General features: G+C 43.5%; 1 protein-coding gene across 6 annotated transcripts in view; it reads left to right on the top strand.

Moving 5' to 3' along the window:
• Positions 1–7,178, top strand: part of DCLK1 (doublecortin like kinase 1) — a 345,711-nt gene extending 338,533 nt beyond the window's left edge. For 3 of the 6 annotated variants that reach the window (XM_040448193.1, XM_040448192.1, XM_040448196.1), the window contains one exon: positions 1,492–7,178. In XM_040448193.1, coding sequence (XP_040304127.1) covers positions 1,492–1,656 — 165 coding nt within the window. In that variant the 3' untranslated portion in view covers positions 1,657–7,178. The remainder of the gene's footprint in view (positions 1–1,491) is intronic. The other 3 variants (XM_040448195.1, XM_040448194.1, XM_040448198.1) reach the window with 1 other exon arrangement.
• The last annotated feature ends 4,764 nt before the right edge of the window (positions 7,179–11,942 follow it).

The following is an 11,942-nucleotide window of genomic DNA, read 5'->3' as shown; positions in this document are numbered from 1 at the left end:
TATATATATATATATATATATATATATATATATGTATATATATATCCTTAAAAACTCTGCAAGTAAAGGAATCAAAGGTGGATGTTTCAACAAACCAGTTATTGAATCATTGTGTTAACGATCTAGTGAAAGGAGAAGTGAATTATTCAGGTTTATCTTCCTCATTGATTTGTAACACTGCTCTTCAGTATGTGGGTAGTTTTTAAAGCAGAGCAGTTCAGCCTAACAAAGCCATTTACTGTACTGGTTCCTACACACTGGCACTCTTTTGCTCTTTATTACTTCATTTTGGAACTTTGATTGCCCTATTTTAGATCTAAGATTGCTCTAATGCTGCACCGCAATTGTATGAGGGGCTTAGTTTTCACTTTGTTCTCAGAACCAGGCTGGCTATAAATTTATCTCTGTTCTTTGAAGAAGCTAACAGTAAATTTTCAAGAGGAAAAAATGGTGGTACATATCCCTACAGAGGAAAAGTAATCTCTTAAAAGCAGAATAACCTCCAGGCTACATCCTTTTAAAGAGAGACTTTCAAACCAGGACGCCTTCAACTTTTATATGTCGTCTATATTTTTCTTCAGGCTTTGTACCTACTCTTCTGCTCTCTGTGTAAGGTTTCTCTGTAATGACCCCGTTCCTCCCCACACCCTTTAAATCTGTAATGAAGTCATGCGTTCCCAATTCTGATGTCATAATAACTTCCAGAGCTGCGGCTGGGTAGCACATCCTGGAGATCATCTGAGGTTTCATCAGGAAAACGAGGCATAGAGACCCGGAATTGGAATACCTACAAAATCGAATCTCTGTTTCATAAATTACCACATACTGCAATGAAAATGAACTTTGTAAAGTTAAATCCATGGGAGGGTTTCCGTTTGGTTTAATTGCACTCAAAGCAGGTCTCCATTTCAGGCATCGGTTTCATTAAAATGAAACCAGTCCTTCCCAGAGATTCAGCCACACTCCCTCATCAACAGATAATAAGATAATTTAGAATGAGGAGGTGCTAAAATAACAGGATGAGCTCGTGGCTCTGTTTCCATGTCTGACAACTTCATCACCTTTCATCTTTATTATACAGCCGCCCTGAGCTGAATGTTGATGAATGAGGCACGCCTGGCGTCCTCCCTTGTCAGACACACGGGCCTGGGGCTCCCATTTCCCAGGGGCGCTCTAGCCCGCCTGGGAGCCACCAAGGGGAATAGATGTGGAGCTAGGGGAAGGCTGGGTAGGGCTGGGAAGAGGTTGAACCCACGACATCATCCATCCTGCCTGTGCCTCCCCATGTCATGACCAGGCGCTCTAAGGAGCTGCATTTGTGGGGAGCAGAGAGCTCCCCAGCCGTGGTGGCTCTTGGCAGCCAAAGCGAGCCACAGTGGAACAGTTAAGCTGGCCAGCATCTTTTTCTGACCTCACCAAGTTCCAGAAAGTGTTTCTTTAGCCACTTCCTTCAGCCTAATTGTCCTCTTTCTCATTTTATGCCCCTGCTAGACCACCGCTCTTGATAAGGAGAGGCAGGTTTTCCGACGAAGACGCAACCAGGATGTGAAGAGCCGGTACAAGGCCCAGCCAGCTCCACCCGAACTCAACTCGGAATCGGAAGACTACTCCCCAAGCTCATCCGAGACTGTTCGCTCCCCAAACTCGCCCTTTTAAGAAGACCCTTTGACTCGAAGTCCTAGCTTAACCCTTTGAGACTCTGAGATTTTTTTCCAAATTTATGTAAAACGGTTTCATCTGATCTATCTAGCACTCAATGCTTGAATGGCAGAACAGAAAGCGTGTTTTCTGGTATCGTTGTAGCGATTTCTCTTGGCTCAATGAGATGACCACACGTCGTTTGTGAAGATGGCACCTTGCTGCTAACAGGGTCCTCAAAGGGTTAAGGCTAATCTGCAACTTTTTTAAACATAGAAGCAATGAATGTGTTCATCAGTCAAACTAGGATCTGCAGTATGTAATATAGCACATGTTAACCCTCTGAGTGCATAGGATTTGACGGAGAACCCCTGGGGAAATTTTCAGGCCTCTGGATGTGTACACACGTGTTTCTTGATTTTGCTGCAGATCAAGGGATGTTATTAGATGCTGAGATGTCCAGACGAGAAGGACATCTCGAACGATATCTTGCTTGTCGTTTTTTGTGGGTTTAGAATATAGCAGGCTTATAACTTAGACAGAAGACCTCTCTTTCACGATCCCATGATGAAAGGGACTTTTTTCACTCGAGAGATGACTGTCAGCTGCCGTGAGCCCTGCATCCCAAGCGGAGGCAGTTGGGTCTGAGACAAAACAGCCTGACCCCAGGAACTAGATGGCGCCCCCTTCCCCCAAATTCTCTCCGTGTGAAGTCGGCCTGATGATGCCCCAGAAATGCTGCTTCCACATCAGCTGCTGCTAGTTCCAGCACAGACCCTCGGAAGTCACCATATCTCGTCTTGTGCTTGGTGAATGAGGGTCTGCCCGCTCAGGATGAGACATCTATAGGAATAAAAACAACTGGTGGGAAAGAGCAATAAATTGCCAGGTGCTCTATAGGGCTGGGGTTTCAGACAGAAAGAGGAAACAAGATCCTGTTCTTTTTCTTACCTGCTTTTCACACACTGCAGTCTTCATTGTGAAATCCGTGTAGAGTATGAAATCCATACACAGGAGTCCGGGGGCACAGGGATACTAGAGGCAGGTGCTTTGCAAGGTGGCCAAGGAGAAAGCACAATCCAGAATGTTCTAAAAATGGGCTTTAAGAAATCAACCCATTGGTAGGAGAATTCCATGTGCACCTTTAGGTTACCTAAGTACAGCCTCCCAGGAAGAACAGGATGAGGACCTACAAGGTACCCCTGAGAATAAAACTGCTGTTCCCCAAGATGACATTTTAATCCCACTGTCTTTAGCTGTCCACAGAGACATGTTTTTCTCCCTTTGGGCCAAGTCCTGTCTGAGACCTGCGTTTTCACTCCCGTTACCAAACCTTTCTCAAAACCCAGCCCTGTATCCCCCATGAGTTTCTTTTGGAATGTGTCCCATTTCAGAATGGGGACCTGCGGCTTCCAGTGTGTCACTGCAGTGCTTAGAGAAGAGGCTAGCCACGGTGTCTTGGAGACAGGGATCCAGCTCAAATGTCCTGCTAAGGTTTGCTCAGCAGTGTGATCCAGGAGACAACCAGTGAGTGATGGCTCATGAAATTGGCAACTTATTGTCTCTGTTTTGAATATACTTCAGTATCTGAAAGTCTTGAAACTTGTAGAGTCAGTTCTTTATTTTCAAATAGACATTGGTCTTCAATTGCTGCTTTTCACTCTTCAACTCATAAAGTATGGTCTGTATTAATATATATTTTAAAACCACAACATGTCATAACTTTTGCAACGGAGCGTCCCCAATTTTTTGCTCTTCCACATTTTGGTTTATCTCTTTGGTCTGCGTTGTCCTGACATGTAAACAGTAGATTATTTATTGAGAATCCCCACCCCCGTTTGAGAGAGTTCTGGAATGGTAGCGTACTCGTCGCAAAGTAGCACAAGTCGGTTAGGTTTGGGATGGGGGAGGGGAGGACCGAATACCAGGAAGGGTGTTGGTGTGTAGGTAGATACCATATTAGTAAAATACCTTGAACCGGTCAGAAATTACTGCTTTCTCTAGACCTATAAAGCAAAGCACTATCCTGAGCCTAAAGAGGAGCTGTATAGGTTGGCCTCAACTTTAAATGTGTGAATATGAAGAATCCTATGGGCAGAGACCTACCTGCGATAGACCGTCACTTTCGTTTCTTTCTCTGAATTACTGTTTTTCCCATGGGAGTTACGTATATTGCTACAACCTCCACGTACAGAGCATACAGTGCAAGGCTCAGGCTTGTTTCCATCCAAGTCTAGGGGGACCGTGGACCCTGCAAAGCTGTGGAGTGTTTCCCGGCACACTGCAGAGCGGCAGCTTGGAGGAATGCAGGGCCCATTGAACATGGGGATCCCAGCGCATCGCTGTAGAATTTGAGTGATTTATGCTGAATAAACAGTGGAATGTGACCTGTCAAGTAGAAATATTGAGTAATCAGATGGAATGCAATCTTCGGCATTAAGCTATTGAGATTCTGAATGTCAGAGATGTACTCAGAGGGTTAACAGACAAGCACAAGGCATGCTGATTACATTGGTGTATCCAGACTGCTTTGCTTTTAGCCAGTGCTTTCTACTTTTTTTCACAACATTCTTGGGATAGTTCAAGTTTGAAATAATTAAGTGGTGGTGTTCTTTAAGGAATTTCTATAACCAAATTGATCTTATTTTTTATTTTACTTTATCATAGAATATATATGTACCATTATGGCAGTGTATCTCTGTAATTATCAATTTAATCATTGCCACAGTGTTTCCATATTTTTTTCCTAAGTATTTAATATAGCTCTTATGGTGGTGGCCTGGTGATGGGGACTGTCTTTCCTTTATTGATACATGACCAACCATATGGTATCTTCAAGGGAATTTTTAGATTCACCTTTTCAGTTTGGTAGTAGACGAATTAAAGAACTTCTTCATGGCTTGCATCATGTAAATCATCCCTGTTAGATGAGAACTGTTCATATTGATGAACACATTTTTTCTCAACAATGTAGCAGAAATCATTTTCTTCATCATAATCAATGAATACGTGATTTGCTCAAATCATTAGCAGGAAAAGTAAGATTTCAGTCATTGAAGATGTTTTTACCGTAGCCCTCACCTAACTTACACGTGGTGCATATTCAAATAAGCAGAGAAAAAAAATACAAATAAACTGCTGAAAACACTTGGTGTTTTGTATTCAGTGAGACCTTCCGCAATGCCCAGCACCCCCATGGGTGGTGGTTAACAGGGCTGTCAGATATTGTTGAAAGAAGGCAATATATCCACGAATGAAGGCTAAAATTGCAATCCTTTACCCTTTGAGGCATATTTCAGTTGGAAAAGAAAAGAAAAGAAAAGAAAAATTGGTTTAGCGTAGAGGGTCACAGAGCTACTGTGCGACCGAGGCTCAGGCACATTAAATCACGGTCGTTTGCTGACCAATGGCACCCATTAGACAACTCTGTACCCCACGCTGAAGTGCCATTGTGCTTGAGGAACAGCTTTCCTAATATTACTGTGTTGCTGCTAGCCCTTCTCAGGGTAAGGATCTGTCAGCGTTTCCATGATAAACTTCTGTTTTCAAAGGTTTTTAATTTGACCATAAAAAGGTGCCCCAGGCTGAAGTTTGCTGTATAGGGCCTGCACCAAAGAGTGAAGGTTTCGCTTCCTTCTCTTTTCTGCCTAATTCTCCCCCAGAAAGGGGCAATGACAACAAAAAATTGGGTTGTGTCCCCTTCTTCACTGTAAGTTCAGAATTTTAGAAAGCACCAAGATCCAAGATGGTAGTTTTAATGTAATGATTCATTTGGATGTGGGTTTAAACAAAAATTAATGAGTCACCTGGCATATACTGTAGATAACATCTTTTCTATAATTTGTAAATTAATTTTTTAAACTGCTACATGATTTTTTTTTTTTTTTTGGTCCAAAGACCTTTAAAAAACTTGAAGTTGGTCTGTTCAAAGGTTAGCCTTTCCTGCGTGTTGTCTGCCATTTCCATTAGGAGTTTAGGGAAAATACTCTCAGACCGACCCCTACTTTGCATGGAGTGATAGAGGGTCAGATATATGCTTCTGTTGGAGATATGGATTTCTTTATTTAATCATCACAAAGCCATTCTTGTCTGTTGGGGGAAAACGGTGATTAAAAGCACTTCCAAAATTAACATTTTGTCAGTTCAGATACGGTAAGAGCATAAATTAACACACTTTACACTTTTTTTGTTGTTTAAAGGCAAATAAATCAACAAAACTTGAAGACACTAAACATTTGATTACTGCAAATGTGCTTTAAAATTGGCTCAATGGTGCTTATACATAACACAGTAACAAATGGGGTTCCTAGACTGTCAGAAGGAATCTTTAATTTGTATGTAATTACATACTTGAGGAGGAGGTGCTTTTAAGCCAGTCTTTTATTTTTTAATCATCTCAAATATGCAACCATCCATCCAGTAACATTAAGGGTCGTAAACTGGTGGGAAACAGGAAATTCAGTGTAGAGGCTTAGAATACCTCGGGTTAGAGGGGGGGGGGTTCTCTCCCTTTGGTTTTGTTGTTGATAGACTTCAACGCTGGAGCTGCGGTGATCATTTTTCAGTGATCGAGCTTCTAACTGGCAGGTGTTTTGATCATGAGGTTTGCAATATCTTGCCCTTGGAGACAAGAGAGAAACCTAGTTTCCTTCTTTTTCCCTAAAGGAAAAGCGATCTCTATAATTAAACCATACCTGTAAATTTCCTCAACATTCTCTTTTGGTCAGCTGAGTGGAGACCCTTAATGTTGCTTTAATGTAAAGTTGTATATTTTTGTCTGTGATATACTTTATTAATTTAAAGTAAATAATAGTTCTAAAAGCCTTCACTGTCGGTATTAAGAGAAAGTAGGATTTTAAAAGTGATGATAAAGATGCTATAATGTCAATTCATTCCAGTCCAATCGAATGTGGTAAGAAAAAGACCTTGAATAGTTCTCTAGGGACAATTTCTCACTTGCCATTGACATTAATCTTTGATGTCTGCTCAGAAAAAAATAAAAAGAAATTGAAACTGGTCCAAGGTTAGAGTCATATCCTCGATAACTATTTTTTTTAATTTTATTAGGAAATTAATAATAGCCTTTTTCATTCTGGCTGAAAGAAAATTATTAAAGGATTAGTTGAGTGTGAAATTAAATAGTATTTTGCTCATGCATACTAAAAAGGTGGGCTAGGTACTTGATGTGTTTAAACAAGTTTCTGGAAGGTTTCAATTTGGTGCAAGAAAAAAATTCAATGTTTCCTTTGAAAATACTGAATTTATCAATTGCTGCATGGATCAGATGGCATAGGTTAATCTTTGATTTTCAGAATCTTAATGAAATAACTTTCAAACGATTTGTATCCGTGATTAAAGCTGGAATGAGATCAAATTTTTTCCCTAATCTCTCAGTTTAAGCTAATAAATGTAGGTTAATGTGGAATGAAATCATCTGTGATATATTATGTTTATTTATCAACTGAGCTTTTTTGATGTTGCCTGTTTTTATGTAAAACATGTTCTTAAAGTTAATAAAATAATAGTACTTGGTGTATGAACTACTATGTAATGCCCTAGCTGCAGCGTCCACTCCTCGGTTCCCTTTGTCATAATGGAGTAAAATTTCGTTTTAGTTCAATTCATAATTGACACATTCAGTCCACGAAGGAATAACCCAGCTGTGTTCTTGGGGGGAATTCTCTCTATGCAAGGCTTTAAAAATTAGTCATGCGGTCAGAGTGTAGCTTTCCCACATGTCCCCCACAGCAGAGTGTATATTTCATGGGCATAATTCAAAAACAACTATTTCAAAAATGTCCCTTTTCATATATTACCTTCCTGCCTGGGCCAGTGACTTGGATAAACACAAAGAAATCAAATACCATTCAGCCCGATTTTATCCTTCAACCTACGTGCACAAGCTCTCCAGAGAAGAGTGTTGTTTTATCCGCTAACCTGTAATTAGCTGCCATTTTTTTTTCAACGTTTATTTATTTTTGGGACAGAGAGAGACAGAGCATGAACGGGGGAGGGGCAGAGAGAGAGGGAGACACAGAATCGGAAACAGGCTCCAGGCTCTGAGCCATCAGCCCAGAGCCCGACGCGGGGCTTGAACTCACGGACCGCGAGATGGTGACCTGGACGCTTAACCCACTGCGCCACCCAGGCGCCCCTAGCTGCCATTTTTATAGCAGTTTCCCATTAGGCATTCCATGTGCAATATTGACCTTAGCGAAAATCGCAAAACTGTACAATGGAATAAAGTTCTTTCCCATGTTAGTTTTTCAATGCTAGGAGATTGAGAAGTCGGCCAGCAAAAGTGACTGCAGGTTCCCTGGTGTCCTGTGAAGGCGCCAGAATGATCTCCAAGCACTTGTAAAATTAGCAGTCACCTTCCCTGCCATCTACAGGCTGCTAAGGTGGCTACTGTTTTCCCTTTTGCTCCTCTGCAGTGAAATCACTGGGTCCTTTCTGGGCTTTTTGTGCAACTGCTGTAAAACAATAGCTAAAGTGATTGCTTCCTAAGGACGATTACCTTGTTTTATGAGGCTGGAACCCCCTCAAAAAAACCTGCTATCAGAAAAATGGGCCCTGATGCAGAAACCTCAAACACCAGCCACTCTGGTGTTGAAGATGATAAAACTGCCACAGGAGGAAATTGGGAAAGAAAGGTCTCCCAGGACTCCTCCGGAAGGATTGGTAGTTGGGAAGGCAGGGCTTCTGTACAGATAAGGAAGTTATGCAAATGGAGGTAAATGAGTAACAAGAAACGGGGAAAGAAGCATCCTGGGACAGTTCTTGTAACACCTCCTTCAACGGAAGAAAGGCTTTGCTGTATCTTAGAAGGTGGCTCATTCCCCCAGCTCCAGGAGGAGTACTGAGGGAAGATGAGGAACCCCGCCCAGCCAGCTGGACCAGCCAAATCCACGCTGGCCATCAGCACTGTGACAGATGTCCCTGCCAGCTTGCCTGCACATCCAAATCATTCATTCAAATGTTTCTTGAGTAAGTGCCAACGACACGGCACTTGGTTGGGGCTTAGGAAAGAAAAGGGAATCTCTGTTGTCCATTTTGATTTTTACTATGGATCAGAAGACTTTAAAGGTGAGAAATTATGCCTCTAGCTGGAAGGTTTGGCATTTATTCTGGGGCTCCTGGTCCAGAGTTCAGACAACATAGACAGACACAGCCGCATCCAGTGAGACCTTGTGTTTATGGCAGCTTGGATTTTCTCACTTGAAGATGTATGTTTACCATCTGCCTGTTCTACGGTGCACACGCCCTGTGGTACTCTTGGCTTTGCTCCTGACCTCTGAAGTAGAAGACCTCCCAGAGTCCTCTCACCATCTGTAATTACCATGCAATTTTAAACCCTGTCGTAGACTGATACAAAACTGTGTCCATTTATTCAACAAGAATTGTCAAGTACCTACTGTGAGTGATGCGTTTGTGGGGGCTAAGACGAGCAAGTCAGAATTCCTGTTCATAAGACTCTCAGATCTAGTGAGAAACCTTCTACTTTGGATGTCCATGGATGGGGGAGACTGATTTATCACTCACAGATGGTGGAACACCAGTGTGTCAGGGGCACAGCATCCCTACCGGCCCGCGACTGGCCCTCTCAGCATGTGTAGACTGTGGCTGTCTGCAAGCCAACCATCAGTCTCATGCAAATAAATTTGTGGCCCGTTCTATTACAACAATTCATATGTCACCATTAGAAAAACCCTAGAAGGAGGGGGAGAAAGGAAGGGAAGGAAAGATAAGAGAGGGAACGAGGGAGGGAGGGAGGGAAGGAGGAAATGAAGGCCTCTGAGAACACAGGTGCCTCAGTCTTATGACCCAGTGTACCATTTGGAGAATTTCAAGGGAAAGAAAAATATTAATGTCTCACAGTGTGCTTCTCAAAACCAGTCTCAGGAGATGCTCTGTGGGAATCATAGAACATACCTTGGTATAGATACAACATGGCTTTTGTCTCTTCCACATTCTTCAATCAAGTGAATGGTCCCCCATGATAGGGTGAATAAAAGTAAGATCTCATCAATGGCACCATCCCTGCGTTTCTTCAGGAAGCAGGAGGTGGGGTGTTTCCCCAAAATGTTCTTATTCCCACCCTTTGCTGTCCATTCTCTCTTTGACTTTCAAGATCCCCTTGGAGGACCCATTTCCCACCACCTGGAAGAAGAACATTCCCTAAACCTCCACTACTAATGGAAATTTCAGCCTGAGGGACCCGCTCCCCCATCTGCCATCCAAGCCAGATCATCTCCTCCCATCTCCAGCAAGTTCCTCTCAGGTGCCAGTCCCTCTGCGTGATCCTGGGTCACAGGTAACACACCCAACCGCTCTCTCTGCCATGCCCAAGTCCTGTGTAGGAAACAAGTAAATGGAGAGGAATCATCCAGAACGATCAGGGCTGTGGCAGAGAAAAGCATGAGACGCTCTGAGAGCGCTTTGCAGTTCACCTGTGATGGGGGGATTCGGAGCACACTACCTAGAGAAGGTGCCCTTGAGTGAGGGCCTGAAGAACAAGCAGGAGTCAGCCAAGAGGAGGAAGATCTTCCAAGCCATGAGAACATGCATAGAGAACCTGAAGGAGCTCCGAATCGGCAAGATGGAGTCCTAGAGTCTGTCCAGTGAGACCAGGGTACAGCCCAGGGATCTGGGTCTCATGGGCCTGCGGCTGTCAAGCCAGAGGACAGGCGTGGGGATGGGCACATTTCATTGTGTGTGTGGCAGGTACACTTAAAAATGAAATAGCTCCAGATGCGGGTCCCCAGGAATTGGCTAAGGAGGAAGTGGAGCAGGGCAGACGGCTCTTGAGGGAGCATTAAAGACACTTTCACAAATAATATGGATCCTAATCACCCCTGCACAGCAGTAGCAGAGGGCAACCTCCCTTTGCCAGCAGAAGAGCAGGCCATGTGTTAATCCTTTCCTGTGAGGAGTAGAACCCCCATCTCACAAAGCTTATCAGCCCACTGCTCACAGGGAAAAAAAAAATCATTCTCTTGTATGTTGCTCATTTCTGGGAAAAAAAAAAAAAAAAAGAAAGAAAGAAAAGAAAAGAGAAATTCACTGACCCTGAAAATAGCACTCTTGCTCCTTCTTCCTGGACAAATCCACATTGTCACCTTTCCCTACAGCAGGGTGATAATTAATGTTCCACCCAAGAGAGATTTCGTTATTCCATCAGAATTACCTATTAATTTCCTGGATTTTTCTAAGTAGTGAACTTGTCATTGCTGGCACATTGTTCAGAATGTGAAATACCCTTTCATTTTCAACAGGTAAATCAAGGCCCCAAACAACCCAGACATTTTTCAATTTCGTCTCTTGACATGGTCCCCATTGTAGATGCTCCACATTTTAACAGCATTTTCCAAATCATCTGGTCTCCTGCTGAGTAAACCATTTTGCTTCAATAGCTTCTATTGCTTCTACTTCCCTACCAGTAGAGGAAGGTAACAGTTCACACTGGTCTGTTAAGTTGGAAAACTGAAAATTTCCTGCTCAGGTTGGGAAGGGAGTCTCATTCACATACTTGCAGCCTCTGATTTGTTCAAAGTCCTGCCATGAAGCAGGTTTTGTGGGTTCTCCTGAATCACCCATACATGGGCGTGCTTTTCTACAAAAATGTGGACAGGTTATGTCTGCCTTAATATTGCTGCTTCTCAGGGCCCTCTCGCAAGAGAGCCTTCCTTTCTCAACATAGTCGCACAGAAACGTCTGATGAAAATACACCAAGGTGGAAAAAAGGAAGGAGGCAGATATCACCTAGGCAACCTGAGTCTGTAGAATGCCCAGAGTTGCATTCAGAAAAGTGGGGAAAGCAAAGACCCATGGCCTGGGTGACCAAGCTGCCGGAAGGATGTTTGCTGCTGAGCCTTGGATCTCTTTACTATCAGCTGAGCAGAGCCTCTGGAACCCTCTCTTAACCAAAGCCCAGTGCACAGGGATGGTGCTGACAGGAGCAGAGGATGCCCTCGGGCCTCAGGGGTCACTCGTGTTAGTCCTGTTAGGATATCCTGTTAGGATAACACTCAGTATTATCCTACTCAGCTCTAGCCCCAACCTGTCATCAGGGCTTGCTCTCATGGATAAGAGGAAGGGCAGAGTTTCACGGGGCCACGTCAGGCCTCCTACCACAGGCTCCTGCCCCCTCTCCATGCCCAACTCCACTAGCCCATGTTGTAGCACAAACAGCCACATAAACCCTGATATTACCATGGCTTCCACCTGCTCAGTCCCGGGCTTCAACCTGCTCTCCTCCCCAGGGCCCCATCTGCTGCGGAAATCCATGTGGCTTCCCCACCATA

This window comes from Herpailurus yagouaroundi, unplaced genomic scaffold, assembly GCF_014898765.1.
Source record: "Herpailurus yagouaroundi ecotype Mexico unplaced genomic scaffold, PumYag 197, whole genome shotgun sequence".
Lineage (NCBI taxonomy): Eukaryota > Metazoa > Chordata > Mammalia > Carnivora > Felidae > Herpailurus > Herpailurus yagouaroundi.
This window is presented reverse-complemented; position numbering and strand designations above follow the sequence as displayed.